Source organism: Protopterus annectens, chromosome 6.part1 (genome assembly GCF_019279795.1).
Source record: "Protopterus annectens isolate FY-2018-M chromosome 6.part1, PAN1.0, whole genome shotgun sequence".
NCBI lineage: Eukaryota > Metazoa > Chordata > Ceratodontiformes > Protopteridae > Protopterus > Protopterus annectens.
Window position 1 is genome coordinate 304,233,750 of NC_056738.1, and position 15,602 is coordinate 304,249,351.

At 44.0% G+C, this 15,602-nt stretch overlaps 1 protein-coding gene across 1 annotated transcript in view; it reads left to right on the forward strand.

Annotated features, from left to right (window-relative positions):
- Positions 1-15,602, forward strand: part of ATIC (5-aminoimidazole-4-carboxamide ribonucleotide formyltransferase/IMP cyclohydrolase) — a 1,003,526-nt gene that overhangs the window by 480,654 nt on the left and 507,270 nt on the right. Inside the window, exon 10 of the mRNA XM_044075723.1 lies at positions 12,983-13,068. Coding sequence (XP_043931658.1) covers positions 12,983-13,068 — 86 coding nt within the window. The remainder of the gene's footprint in view (positions 1-12,982; positions 13,069-15,602) is intronic.

The window sequence follows — 15,602 nt, forward strand, 5'->3', positions numbered from 1 at the left end:
AGAATGATAAAAACTAGAATCCTAGAACATTTAAAGGATATAAGAAATCTAAATTTACTGAGTCCGGTTGCTAAGCATTTCATGGATACTCATGATGGTTGCAGTGATAGTTTGAGATTTTGCATATTGGGAAAACCTTTTGTCTGTAAGGGAGATGATGTAGTAGGTAAACTGTTAGAATTGGAAACAAGGATGATACTGAAATTCAATACATTGAAACCATTTGGTCTCAATCAGGAGCTGGGCCTTTAATGATGTATAAGAGCATTATTTTGCACATATTTATTTATTAGTATTTAGGGGATGATATGTAAATATATTACTTGGATAGTAATTTATATTTAATCATTAATATGGATTTAATTTTATACATAGTATATTATATAAAGGAATAGTAATTTTGTTATGTATATATTTACATTTTGGAATAATGTTTTTTACATACTTATACTAAATGAATTTCATATATATGTGCTGAATAGTTTTATCATAAATGTATAAGATGGTTTTAAACAGTTTAAAATAGACTAGAATAAGTAAATGTTACAATTTATGTATAAAGGTCACTTTAAATTTTGAAGTTTAATTGAATTAATAGATCAATTAACTAATTAGTTAAATAGTATAAAATGAGTTCATTTTGAAACTTGAAATGTGATCCTTTGAAGGCGAATGGCCGAAGTACCAGATCGTTGATGTAATAAAGAGCGTTGGTGGAATCTGACTGTTGGTGTGTTTTTGGGCAGAACTGCTTGTTTTTCGTATGTTTTTTGAGATGGGGGGAAAAAGTCTACACTTCTGCTACCTTGGCTGTAAGGGCTTTAAATTGTCAGTTTCATATGCTTAAATATCAGCAATATTTGATGTCACTGCTTAAACAGAAATTGTTGACAAATACTGAATGTTCAGAGAACAAGGAATTGCAGGATTTATTGCATGCAGCTGAACAAGTGGGAAAGCATACTTTGCAATGTGGTTGATTCATTGGAGACCTCTTTCAGGGCCGCTGTTACAGGTTCTGTTATTAGAAGGCATGCTTGGTTAAAGGAACAGAGTCTGCCTAATCATGTTTAAGCAAAATTATTAGATGCACCATTGCAGCATGATACTTTGGTACTAAAGCAGAAAAGGTGTTGAAAAAAATGGAGGATAAAGCAAAATCCATGCAGACAGTCAAGGATTTCTTACAGGTACAGCCACCCAGGTTTAGCAGAAACTGGCCTTCTAAAAATTGGTCCTTTCCAGTGTCAGACAGACCACAAAGAGGCAGATACAGGCGTCCTAGAGGCAGATCTCAGCCCCAAGGCTCATACAGGCCTAAACAATGGGGTATTCCTACCTCCAAAAACGGAGAAGACAAATCACAACCTTACAGGAGACAGTCCCAATGTTTTTCCTCTGCCGGATCCAAGCACTTTTCTTTTGATAGCACCTTTAGGGGGAAAACTAGCACTTTTTTCATCAAATTGGCAAATGGTTACCCAAGACAAAAATGGGTCCTGAACATAGTGTCCCAAGGCTACAGGTTCCATTTTCACACACTACCAAGGTCAAAAGGTATGCCAGACCTGCCACACAATCAATGGGCAGAGGCACAAAAATTAATTACAGCCCTCATGGACATGAGGGCCATTCAGCAAGTACCGCAACAAGAGCAGGGGCAAGGATTTTACTCCAGACTTTTCTTAGTACCCAGAAAGGACAGAACCTGGAGACCAGTATATCTATACTAAATATGTTTCTGGAAGTTCCAAAATTCAAGATGTTGACTCTACAGCAGCTACTGCCCATGCTGGGCAAGAAGGCTTGGCTGGTAACTTTGGACCTAATAGAGGCATACCTGCATGTCCCAATCAGATAATCTTGCAGAAGATACCTCAGATTCATAGCTGGCTCAGTGCATTGCCAATTCTCTGCACTGCCCTTTGGCTTATCTACTGCGCTCAGGGTCTTCACAAAATGCCTGGCACCAGTAATTGCGTTTTGCAGACAGTGGAATTCAAATATATCCCTACTTGGACTGCCTAATTCAAGCAGAGACCAAAGACATTCTTTTAAAGCATCTGGCGTTTGTAAAAAGATTACTAACTGGCCTAGGGTACACAGTAAACGAAAAGAAATCAAAACTAGTGCCCTCTCAAGAGATAATATTCCTGGGTGCAGGCTTAAATACAACTGCCCAGATGATTTCTCTCACGCCAGACAAACAAAAGCAACTGACTTCTTCAAGAAATTGGCAACCAAAACCCACTTGTCTGCAAGGAAAAGCCTGCAGGCCCTGGGTTTCATGGCATCCTGCATTCTACTAATTCCATATGCCAGACTGCATATGAGGAAACGACAATGGTATCTAAAAAGTGTTTGGACTCAGCATTGCTACAGCCTGGATACAGTAATTGCACTCATTCCCTGCCTGCAACGGGAGGTTCGCCACAATAAGGGTCTGCCATTCAGTTTACCCACAGCTAGACAGACTAACAACGGATGCATCAGATTATGCCTGGGTGGCCCATATGGCAGGAAAACGTATTCAAGGCACATGGCCTGCAAACCAGATGCATCTTCACATCAATCAAAAAGAGATGCTAGCTGTACAGAATGCCCTGACAGCTTTCAAGGACCTGCTACATCCAGGACAACTATTAAAGACGGGCAATACCACTGTTATGTGGTACATAAACAAGCAAGGGGGCACACATTCCTACCCCCTATGCAGGCAAGCCATGACTTTGTGGAACACAGCACTGACCTATCAAGTACATCTGCAGGCACAATTCCTGCCAGGAACAAAAAATACACTGGCAGACGAACTAAGCAGAAATCTCATGGATCCGCACGAATGGAAACTAAATCCACAGGTGTTCAGCATGATAACAAGGAAATGGGGACGCCCAGACATAGATCTTTTTGCCTCCCCTCACAATTGCCAACTACAGAAATTCTGCACAAGAACTTATCATTCTCAAGCATGGAAAGTGGATGCTGTATCATTCAGCTGGAAAACCCTGACAGTTTATGCCTTCCCTCCACTGCCTCTTCTTACCAACGTGTTCCTAAAAGTCAGACGAGAGGCCAAAGATGATCCTGATTGCCCCAGTCTGGTCACTCCAGCACTGGTACCCAGTCCTAAAGAGCTTGTCTCAAGGCCCAGCCTTTACCTCAAATTCCTCATCTTCTAACTCAACAAAACAATCAGATTCTGCACAGTCAACTCAACCTTAAATCTAGTAGCATGGCAGATAATGTAGCCACTCAGACTGCACCTCTCTCTGAAGCTGTTATGGATGTTATTTTAGAAGCCAGGAGGCCCAGCACTAGGAAATCTTATGCAAAAAAATGGAAAATAGTCTGCTTGGAACCAGGCACAAGGGATCGAACCACTTGTTCCAAATATACCTCAGATTCTACAATACCTAACTGAGATGTTGGACAAAGGACGATCCTTCTCATCAATTAAGATCCACGCCTCTGCCATTTCAGCTCATTACAATACGGAACCTCCTTTTTTTTCACATCCTCTACTAAGGCAGTACCTCAGAGGGGCAAAAAACATAAGACCCCCAAGGAGAGCACCAATACCAACCTGGGATCTCAATTTTGTTTTAGAAAAGCTCACACTGCCTCCTTTTGACCAGCCAGTACAGCTGACATAAAATTCTTATCTTGGAAAACGGCTCTGCTCCTAGCAATAACATCAGCAAGAAGAGTCTGAGTTACAGGCATTAATGGCTGTGGAAGCTTTCATAATTTTTCACCAGGACAGGGTTTCTCTTAGGACAAACCCAACATTCATGCCAAAGGTGATTTCCAATGTGGCTCTTAATCAAACCATTCATTTACCAACTTTCTACCAAAACCCCCAGAATAAAGGGGAGAGGCTTCTGCATGGACATACACAGGCAGCTGCGATTCTACTTGGACAAAACAAAAGCTTTCACGAAAAACTGAGCAACTGTTTGTAGCCTATGCTGCAGGATCACAAGGAAAGCCTATCACAAAGCAGACAATTTCAAAATGGACAGGACACTGCATTCGCTTCTGTTATGCACAACATGGCAAATTAGTGCCTAAGGGCATTAGGCCACATTCTACCAGAGCAGCAGCCACTTCAGCAGCCTTTCTCAGAAGAGTACCAACCAAAGACATTTTAGAAGCTGCAACCTGGAGTTCAGTGCACACTTTCACCAAGCACTACTACCACTTACCTCTACTCTAAATCCAGAACAGGCTTTGCCACTGTGGTTCTGCAGGGCCTGGTAGCCTCTCCTAATCCTATTTAGGCCCAGCCGCCCAACCTCAGCTTTGGGATTCTACCCAAGTGCAATGACTGCATCAGTGAAACACAGTGAACATAGTACAGTTGTGTATCTACTATAAATGTAGATGTTAAGAGTGTATTCACTGTTGCAGTCCAGGTTACCCACCATTCCCCTTTTTCATTGCTGGGACTTTTCTGTACTTAACTCTATACAACCTATGTGGTGTATTTGCTTGTAGATGAAGGAAATGTTTATATTAGTACATGCATGCTTTTTGGCATAATTTATTCTTTTCAGCCTACCAATTTGGGGGCACCTGACATCTGGGGCAAGAAAAACTGAAGAAAATGGCGTCTGCTGCATCTTTTATACCCCTGGCGCACTGACGTCAGGGAAGAGGCAACAGCAACCGACGCCGGACATGGACTTTGGAATTCTGGCCGACTGAGGGTGGCCTGCCAGCAGGATAACCCAAGAGTAATGACTGCAACAGTGAATACACTCAACATCTACATTTCTGGTAGGTACACAACTGTACTTTTTGCACAAGGATTCCCCGCAGACGAGCCTGAAAAGAGGTTTTTCCAGCTGAAGGACAGAGCATCCAATCAGTCTCTGCCTTCCCCCCCACTGCCTCTGCTCCCCAAAGTTCTACTAAAAGTCAAACAGGACAAACCAAGGATGATCTTGATTGCTCCAGACTGGCCATGCCAAAACTGGTACCCCCTCCTGCGCAGTGTCACAGTTACCTCCATGGCACCTGCCTCAGACCCCTTCCCTGCTGTCCCATCAGGAGAACAAATTTCTGCACCCTCAGCTTCCAACATTGAACCTTGCAGCCTGGCTAATCACTTAAATTCACCCTTTTCATCCTTCAGCAAACCTGTGATGGATGTCATCTTAGAGGCAAGGAGACCTAGTACTAGAAAATCTTATGCTGACAAATGGAAATGATTCTGTGCCTGGAACCAATCTCAAGGGATGAGCACAGCAGCGCCCAGTTTACCTCAGATTTTACAATACTTAACCGAGATGCTTCACAAGGGCCTGTCTTTTTCCTCCATTAAAATCCACACCTCAGCCATTTCAGCACATTACAACACAGAACCTCCCCTCTTCTCTCATCCTCTGCTCAAGCAGTACCTCAGAGGGACAAAAAACTTGAGACCACCCAGGAGAGCTCCAACCCCTGCCTGGGACCTTAACTGTATTGGAGAAACTCGCTCTGTCTCCTTTCGAACCGGCTACTATTGCAGACTTAAAATTTCTTTCTTCGAAAACAGCCTTCCTTTTGGCAATCACTTCAGCTAGAAGGATATCTGAATTACGGGCCCTTATGGCAGTGGAGCCTTTCATCATCTTTCTTGCAGACAGGGTGTCACTCGGGACCAATCCATCCTTCATGCCCAAGGTGGTATCCAGTGTGGCTCTTAATCAGTCCATTCATTTGCCAACATTCTTTCCCAATCCACAGAACAAAGGGGAACAGATTCTGCATTCCTTGGATCTGCACAGATAACTTAGATTCTACTTGGATAGGACTAAACCTCGAAGACAATATGAACTGCTGGTAGCATTTGCTGCAGGGGCAGAGGGGAAGGCTATTTCAAAACAAGCCATTTCTACATGGATAAGCCATTGCATTCATTTCTGCTATAAGCACCATGGAAAACCTATCCCCCAGGGGATCAGATCGCATTCCACCAGGGCTGCATCTTCTTCTGCAGCCTTTCTCAGAGGTGTTCCTACCACGGACATCCTAGAAGCTGCTACCTGTAGTTCTGTACATACTTTCACCAAGCATTATCATTTGCCAATTTTCTCTAAATCCAGAGCTGGCTTTGCCACTGCTGTCTTGCAGGGCCTTATAGCTGGCCCTAATGCTATATAAACTTCTTTTCCCAACCATAGCTTTGGGAATCTACCCAAATTTAATGACTGCAACAGTGAAACATGAAGAACATAGTACAGTTGTGTACACTTACCATAAATGTAGATGTTAGAGTGTATTCGCTGTTGCAGTCCTGGTTAGCCCCCCCCTCCATCCCCCTAATTTCGTCTGGCTATACTTCTACTTCTCTCCTTTACTATGCTTAAAAGCATTTTTGGTGTATTTGCTTTTTGTTGGAGGTATACCTTTGTGTTACTTATTTTATTTTACATTTGTTGACCGGGATTGTCCAACTGGATACATGTCCATTTTCAGCAGAGGCCCGGGGAGAAAAGCTCCAAGGTAATAATACACATTGAACATTTAGTAAATGCTAGTTTCAAGCAGATTACAGTCATAAGCAATACCAGCATTTAGCACATATAGTACTTATTATAAAACACTTTGCAAAACATAACATTATTTTCAAAGTTAAACATACATAACATTGCATTCAGGTTCAAGACGCACTGAGCAACAGTTATACAGTTGACCCTTCCTGAAATGGAATGGTAGAAAAAAGTTGAAGGTAAGGCACCTAAGAAATAGAGCGGTCACTAGTCTGGGTTAGTACAAGGACATAAGCAGTGAGTTTTGAAGTAGTTTGTTTGTTTGCTCTCCCATTAGAGGGGCACCTGACATCTGGGGCAAAAAAAACTGATGTAATAGCGTCGGCTGCATGTTTTATACCCCTGACATCATGGAAGAAGGGGCAGCAACTGACGCAGGACCCAAGACTTTGTTAATCAGGCCGACTGAGGGCAACCTGCCAGCAGATTACCCAAATGTAATGACTGCAACAGTGAATGCACTCTAACATCTACATTTATGGTAAGTGTACGCAACTGTACTTTCTTCGTTTTTCAGTGTTGCAGTCATTACATTTGGGTTTTCTGCCTGTCGGTAGCCCTCAGCCGGCCTGAATATCAAAGTCTTGGGTCCTGCGTCGAATGTGGTCTCTTCTTCCATGACGTCAGGTAGTCAGGGATATAAAGCATGCAGCCGACGCCATTATATCAGTCTTTCTTGCTGTGCGGTGCGCGAAGCAGAAGCAGTTCGCAAGTGCCGGTTGGCAGACTACTGAAATTTTCATTTTCGAGTTTCAGAACCGAAGTCTTCAAAAAAGCTAAGTACCCCATTGGAGATCCTTTTTTTTGCTCTAAACTGATGTTAGTAAAAGTTAACAATTTGTATTACCTGTGGAAAGCAAGTACCTCAAAGATTTTCATTCATACTGCATTCCTTGCTTAGGCCCAGACCACGATGTCCCTCACTGTCAGTTTTGTGCCTTATTCAATCCTCTAACTATTCGTCTGTTCATTTTTGCAGCAAACTATTTCGGTGTTCGGTTTAATTATCCAGAAATGGCTTCGGTAAGCCATCCAACCGAAGCCATCCAACTACCGACATTCTGAAAAAAAGTAAAGATAGACAGAGACAGACCGCATAGGTCCAAAGCTGCTGACGACTCTTCCGTTAACCTAGTCGCCAGTTTGCCGGTACTCAGTGAGGTGCTTTCGCAGCCCCTGATACCCGCTACTTCAGATTCGCAGGCCTCTGTTGAGACCCATTCGGAGTCCGGTATGCCACGAGATGCTTCTTCGACCATGGAACTTGCGGATGTCCCTACCTTGGATGGGTCTGGAGCTGCTGTGCAGGCACTGGCTTCCGAGGGTGTATTCAGGCCTACTGACTTGCATTTCAAACTGACACCATCTTCTTCTTCAAGGCCTAAAACTCAACCCACGCCTAGAAAACCGATGTCCAAACCGAATAAGATTGTCTGAAGACCTTATTACTTTAATTAGGGGAAGCCAGCCTTCTCCCTCCAAGAGACCTAGAACTGTTTTTCCTTCTGATTCTTCTGATCAGGATTCTGAAATTTCTGTTTCTTCTGATTACCAGGTTTTGCCCTTACCTAGGAGGATTCTGATGCAGAGGACTCCATTCCCTGTGCTTCCCCTCCAGAAGATTTTTCTTTTGGTGAAACCTTGCACACTCCCGTAGGGAGCATTTCTGCTGGGAAAGCCAGGATTACTCCGACTCCAAAAAGAGGCTTAGGGAATTCTTACTCCTACCTCAACACAGCTTTAGCTGTCCCTCCTGTCCTGGACATTGTAGATGATGCCTTCTTGGAATCTAGCCTGGCCCCAGACACTTTACCTCCGGCTCCCAGGAAACCTGACCAGTATTACAGAGTACCTGACTCTCCCTGACCAGTATTAGAGTACCTGACTCTCATAAGTTCCTTTTCAAAAATTCTACTGCAGACCCAGAGACTATTTCCCAGAGACTTAAAGGCACTAAGGCTACTACTGCCAAAAACCCTACCCCCTCTGATGGAGATTACAGGAACTTGGACAGATGAGGTAAGAAGGTATACACGTCTGCTACTTTAGCCATTAGGGCCTTAAACTGCCAGTTTCATATGTTAACGTATCAGCAACGTAGTATGGGACTACTTAAATAGAAAATGATGATTCCTGACTGCTAAAATAAAAGAATTACAGGATTTTATGCATTCTGCAGAACAAGTTGGTGAAAATACTTTTCATTGTGGTTTTGACTCTCTAGATGCATCTTGCAGGGCTGCTATCACTGGGTCTGTTCTTAGAAGGCATGCTTGGCTTAAGGAGCAAAGTTTGCCAGATCATGTTAAAGCTAAATTACTGGATGCTCCCTTAAGCCAAAGCCACCTGTCTGGCAACAAAGTAGAAGTCGTCCTTAAAAAGATGGAGGAAAAAGCTAAATCTATGCAAACTGTTCAAGGTTTCCTGCAAGTACATCCTCCCAGATTTAGTAGGCATTGGCCTTCTAAGAATTGGTTCTTTCCTGTCTCTTCCAGGCCTTCGTAGTCCAAACCCAGGAACAGCAGACCACCTAGGCTACAGTCTCAAGGTACTCGCAGGCCTAAGCAGTGGGGGGGCTCCCACTTCCAAAGCTGGAGACATCCCCCTATGGTAAACTGTCACAATGACTTAACCATGAACCTTCCAAGCCATGCTCAGCTGCCTGCTCCCTTAGGGGGAAAGATTGCCCTGCATGCAAAAAACTGGGAACTCATTACCCAAGACAAATGGGTTTTAAATATAGTTTTCCAAGGATACAGATTCTACTTCCACACCTTACCAACCCCAAACAGTTTGCCAGACCTACCCCCAAATCAGTGGTCAGAGGCTCAACAGCAGGTTCTCTCTTCTAAGTATCAGTGCTATTCAACTTGTCCAAGCAGAGGAAAGGGGACAAGGTTTTTACTCTAGACTTTTCCTGGTACCCAGAAAAGACAACTCCTGGCATCCTGTCCTGGACCTCTCTATTCTAAACACCTTTTTGATAATCCCAAAATTCAAAATGCTAACTCTTTATCAGCTGCTTCCCATGCTAGGCAAAAATGCCTGGTTGGCAACATTGGACTTAAAGGAAGCTTACCTGCACAGTCCAATAAGGTAATCTTGCAGAAAATACCTACACTTCAGAGCAGGCTGCATGCACCATCAGTTCTGTGCACTGCCCTTTGGCTTACCTGCTGCGCCCAGGGTATTCACAAAGTGCCTAGCTCCAGTCATTGCATTCTGCAGGCAAAGAACTATTCAAATATACCTATACCTGGACGATTGTCTAATTCAGGCAGAAAGCCAGGACATGCAATTAAATCTGGCATTTGTAAAGAAACTCCTAACCTCACTGGGGTACACCATAAACGAAAAGAAATCTCATCTAGTACCCTGCCAACAAATTGTATTCCTGGGAGCAAGCTTGAACACAACTTCCCAGATGGCCTACCTCACTCCAGAGAAACAAGTTTATTTGACCGCCTACTTCAAACTACTGGCCACAAAGACCCAGCTATCTGCAAGGAAAATACTGCAAGCCCTGGGGTTCATGGCCTTTTGCATCCTACTAATTCCATATGCAAGACTGCATATGAGGAAACTACAATGGTATCTAAAAAGCTTATGGTGTCAACATTCTCAGGACCTGGAATCAATGATTCCTATAATTCCTTGTATAAAGACAGAGTTCCTTTGGTGGGCAGAGGCCTGCTACCACAACAAGGGACTGCCATTCACTCTATCCCCTGCCGCCTAAACCCTACTATGCATGGGGTGCTCACTTGGCAGGGCAGTGCATTCAGGGCAAATGGAACCAGAGTCAAATGCACCTGCATATCAATCAAAAAGAAATGTTAGCTGTACAGAATTCTGACAGCCATCAAGGACCACATTCTTCCAGGATAATTATTGATAGACAGACAACACCACTGTTATGTGGTACATAAATAAGCAGGGAGGAACTCGCTCATACCCTCTTGCAGACTAGCCATGGCTCTGTGGAACACAGCCTTGAGCTACTAAGTGCACCTATAAGCTCAGTTCCTGCCAGGCAAACTAAATTCACTGGCAGATGACCTAAGCAGAAATCTCATGGACCCACAAGAGTGGAAACTGGAACCAAAGATATTCAACATTTTGAGAAACAAATGGGTAGCCCAGAGATGGACCCGTTTGCCTCCCCTCAGAACTACCAATTGGACAAATTCTGCACAAGGACTCCCCACAGACAAGCTTGGAAAGTGGCTGCTCTGTCCATCACCTGGGAAAGCCTCTGTTTATGCCTTTCCCCCTCTGCCGCTCCTCTCGAAAGTTCTGCTAAAGAACAAACAGGACAAACCAAGGAAAATACTCATTGCACCAGACTGGCCACGCCAACACTGGTACCCCCTCTTGCGCAGTATGTCACTGCTGGAACCATGGCACCTGCCTTAGACCCCTCCTCCCTGCTGTCCCAGCAGGAGGGCCGGATTCTGCACCCCCAGCTTCAAACCCTTAACCTTTCAGCCTGGCTATTTACCTGAGCTCTCCAATACCATCCCTCAGTAAGCAAGTGCTGGATGTCATTCTGGAGGCATGGAGGCCTAGTACTAGAAAATCCTATGCTGAAAAGTGGAAAAGATACTGTTCCTGCAACCAGACTCTGGGTGGGCACAACAGTGTCCAGCTTACCGCATATTCTTCAATACGTAACAGAGATGCTCCACAAGGGCCTTTCCTTCTCATCTATTAAAATTCATGCCTCAGCCATTTCAGCACATTACAATACTGAGCCACCCCTCTTCTCTCACCCCCTGCTGAAGCAATTCCTTTGAGGGGCCAAAAATTTAAGACCACCCAGGAGAGCCCCTACTCCAGCCCTGGGACCTTAACTTTGTACTGGAAAAACTCACTCTACCTCTTTTTGAGCCAGCTGCAACTGTAGAGTTGAAATTCCTTTCTTGGAAAACAGCCTTTCTTCTGGCTATCACTTCAGCAAGAAGTGTGTCTTATTACAGGCCCTCATGGCAGTGGAGCCCTTCATCATCTTCCATGCAGATGGGGTGTCCCTCCGGATCAATCCTTCCTTTATGCCCAAGGTGGTATCCATTGTGGCCCTTAATCAGTCCATTCATTTGCCAACTTTCTTTTCTAATCCACAGAACAAAGGAGAATGAATACTGCACTCTTTGGACATGCACAGAAAACTTAGATTTTGTTTGGACAGGGCTAAGCCTCTCAGGAAAACTGAACAGCTGCTAGTTGCCTTTGCTGCAGGGACTAAGGGGAAGCCCATTTCAAAGCAAACCATTTCTAAGTGGATAGGCCATTGAATTCATTTCTGCTATAAGCACCATGGAAAACATACCCCACGCGGATAAGATCACATTCCACCAGGGCGGCATCTACTTGAACAGCCTTTCTCAGAGGTGCCCCTACCCAGGGACATCCTAGAAGCTGCTACCTGGAGCTCTGTACATACCTTCACCAAGCATTACCACTTGTCTGTTTTTTCTAAATCCAGAGCTGGTTTTGCCACTGCAGTCTTGCAGGGCTTAATAGCTGGTCCTAATGCTCTCTGCCTGCCTCCTCCCTTCCTTAGCTTTGGGATTCTACCTAAATGTAATGACTGCAACAGTGAAACACAAAGAACATAGTACAGTTGTGTACACTTACCATAAATGTAGATATTAGAGTGTATTCACTGTTGCAGTCCTGGTTACCCTCCCTCCAGCCCCCTGACTTCTCTTGGCTATACCTTTTTTCTTGTTTAGTGTATTTAAGCTTTCTGGTGTATTTGCTTTTTTTAGAGGTGTAACCTTGTATATAATGGTTTCCCATTATGGGGGCACTTGACATCTGGGGCAAGAAAAACTGATGTAATGGCGTCTGCTGCATGCTTTATACCCCCGACTACCTGATGTCATGGAAGAAGAGACTGCATCCGACGCAGGACCCGAGACTTTGATATTCAGGCTGGCTGAGGGCTACCTGCAGGCAGATAACCCAAATGTAATGACTGCAACAGTGAAATACGCGCTCTATGGTAAGTATACACAACTGTACTTTCTCCTTTTCTTTTAAAACTCGTAGTCTTGAGGCGAGGATGCTTAAAACCTTTGACAGCCACATTGAACGTAGACTGCTTAAATTTGTTTCTGTTGTGTGTTTGGGCATAGAAATGAATGAGTGCTCTGTCTCCATTTACAGAAGTACACAAACAGTGCTGAGCCATATCGCCTGTTTCTTCATCAGTAAGAATACAAATTCACTATGTAGGCAGTCTGTGCATATTGAGATTTCAGTCCATAGTATTTGCTGTTTTGTAGATGTAAGTTCAGCCTGACTTGGTCTTTTAACAGAACTTTCTCTTGGTAGCTCTGCAAAAATATGACTACAGAAATATTAAGATATTTATTATTGTTGTCCCTTTGACGCATCTTGCAGCTTTATTTTATTCACAAATTTCTTTTGATTGCCAGGTGCTGATAGAATGTCTTCATTTGGTGACTTCATTGCATTATCTGACATTTGTGATGTTCCTACGGCCAAAATTATTTCAAGAGAGGTATGCATATGATTGTTATAAAAGTTTTGCTAGTGAGAGGAATACGGATACTTTTTTGTGCAATGTCCTGTATAATTCGTTATTTTTGTCTCCTGTATAATTTCAGATATTTTTTTGTTTCCATTGGCTTTATTATAACACAGGATCTGATATTGTTAGTCCTTGTTCATTTCTTACACCTGGGGTTATCGGTTCCGACCTCAGAACCGAGCCAGCCATCTTCCAAGCTCGCAATAGCCACAAACTCTCGAGCTAAACTCTTACCCACAATTCCCCTCTCCCTGTTACTTCAGATTTCATTTGCCACGTCGCCATTCAGTAGTGTCAAGCCACTTCTCTTGAGCCAAGTAAAATTTCTTTGGTAATACCTAATCGTATTGCAGTTTTTCAATGCAGACCTTTCCGGCATCGATGACTGTTCTGCCCTTCGGACTCTCTACAGCCCTCAGTGTTCACAAAGTGCATGGCAGTTGTCACAGCTCACCTGCGACTGCAAGGATTCCGGGTGTTTCCATACCTAGACGACTGGCTCATGACCACCCCCCCACCCCCCACCAGACATCTATTGAAAAAAGCCTTGGCATACTCTCTTCACACCGCAGAAAGTCTAGGTGTAGCTATAAATCCAACCTATCCCCATCCCAATCAATAGAATTCATTGGGGTTCTGTTGGCTACAAAGAACTGCATGGTATCTAATTGCAGAGCATAGAATTTTAAGGATAAAACAACAACTCATACCCATCCTCTCAATGGGAAGATCCACAGCACATTCTGTTCTCCAGCTGTTGGGTTCCATGGCAGCTTCCATCACCATTGTCCTCCTTGTGAGATTCCACATGAGGCTTTTACAGTGGTTACTATTCACCCAGTGGTACCGTTTTCAGTTCCCTCTATCATCCCAGATTCGGATGACTCAGAGATGCAAACAAAACTTGATTTGGTGGATATCGCAGAACCTGTCACAGTGGTCTCGCCCCTTCACACCCCAACAGCCCAAAGCCACAGTGACCACAGATGCCTCCTTGATGGCGTGGCTTTTTCGGGGGAAGACGGTCCAAGGCACGTGGTCGGAACTAGAGGCTCATCTGCATATAAATGTCCTAGAACTGAGGGTGGTGCTTCTAGCATTGCAAGCATTTCATCCCCTCCTTCCGTCGGGGACTATTGCAATTCAATCGGACAACATGGCTGTAGTCTGGTACATCAACAAACAAGGCGGAACCAAATCCTACCCACTTTGTCGAGAGGCCATGAGGATATGGCAATGGGTGATGGCTACCAACCGCTTTCCATTAGCAATGCACATTCCCAGGAGTTCCAACGTGATAGACCAATTGAGCAGGTGCATTCTGCAACCACACGAGTGGTCTCTGAATCCTCTTATAGTGGCAGAGATTTTCAACCACTGGGGTCTCCCTTGCTGCGACCTTTTTACATCCCCAACCAACTACAAATGCAGCAATTACTTCGCCCTGCTTTTCCCCATCAGGGACAGTCACCCAGGGACGCTCTACTCCACGATTGGCCCTCAGCTCTGTTTTATGCCTTCCCCCTCTTCCTCCAATTCCCCAGTTCCTGAAGAAAGCCCGCCGGTTGAAGAGCAAGATAATCCTCATAGCACCATATTGGCCTTGTCAAATTTGGTTCCCCTCTTATGGCCTCATCTTGCTAGATCAACCACGGATTCTCAATCCAACTCCGGACTTTATCTCCCATCCGCAGAACCTGATTCACCCCAACCTGAACAGCCTGAAGCTTACAGCTTGGTTCCTCCACTTCGGTGATTGCCAGGCAGACTGATCTTTCTTCCCCAGTACGTGACATTCTTGTTGCATCTCATAAGTCTTCCACCAGAGCTACTTACCTCAGCAAGTAGAAAAGGTTTACCATTTGGCTGAAGGAAAAACAGAGACCCTTTTTCAGCACCAGTGCTTTGTAGTACTGGAATACCTGTCCAGTTTATTCCAGTCTGGCCTATCTGCTTCTACCATTTGAGTTCATTTGGCCGTAATATCTAATTTTCACAATGGTGTCCATTACTCTTCTCTGATGTCACACAAATTATGCAAGACCTTTCTAAAAGGCATAAATCATTTGAAACCCCCTGTTTAGAGAACCTAGCCAGCCATGGGACTTGTCTTTAGTCCTGCAAGCTTTGACTGTCTCCTTTTGAACCGGCCTTTTCATACGACCTCAAGTTTCTTTCTTGGAAAATCTTGTTCTTGATCGCCATTACTTCTGCCAGACATATCTCTGAACTTCAAGCTCTATGCATAAAACGACCTTACTTGATCTTTCATAATGATAGTGTCATTGAGAACTAATCCTTCCTTCCTGCCAGAAGTGATCTCTGAAATGTCCATTAACCAATCCATTGAATTGCTGGTTTTCTTTCTCAATCATCCTAACACAAGAGTATTGTCTACATACCCTTAACATTCACAGGCAAATTTGTTTCTATCTGAACAGAACTAAGGCTTCTCGCAAAAAAGATCAGCTCTTCTTGGCCTGTTCTGGGCCTAGACTTGGATG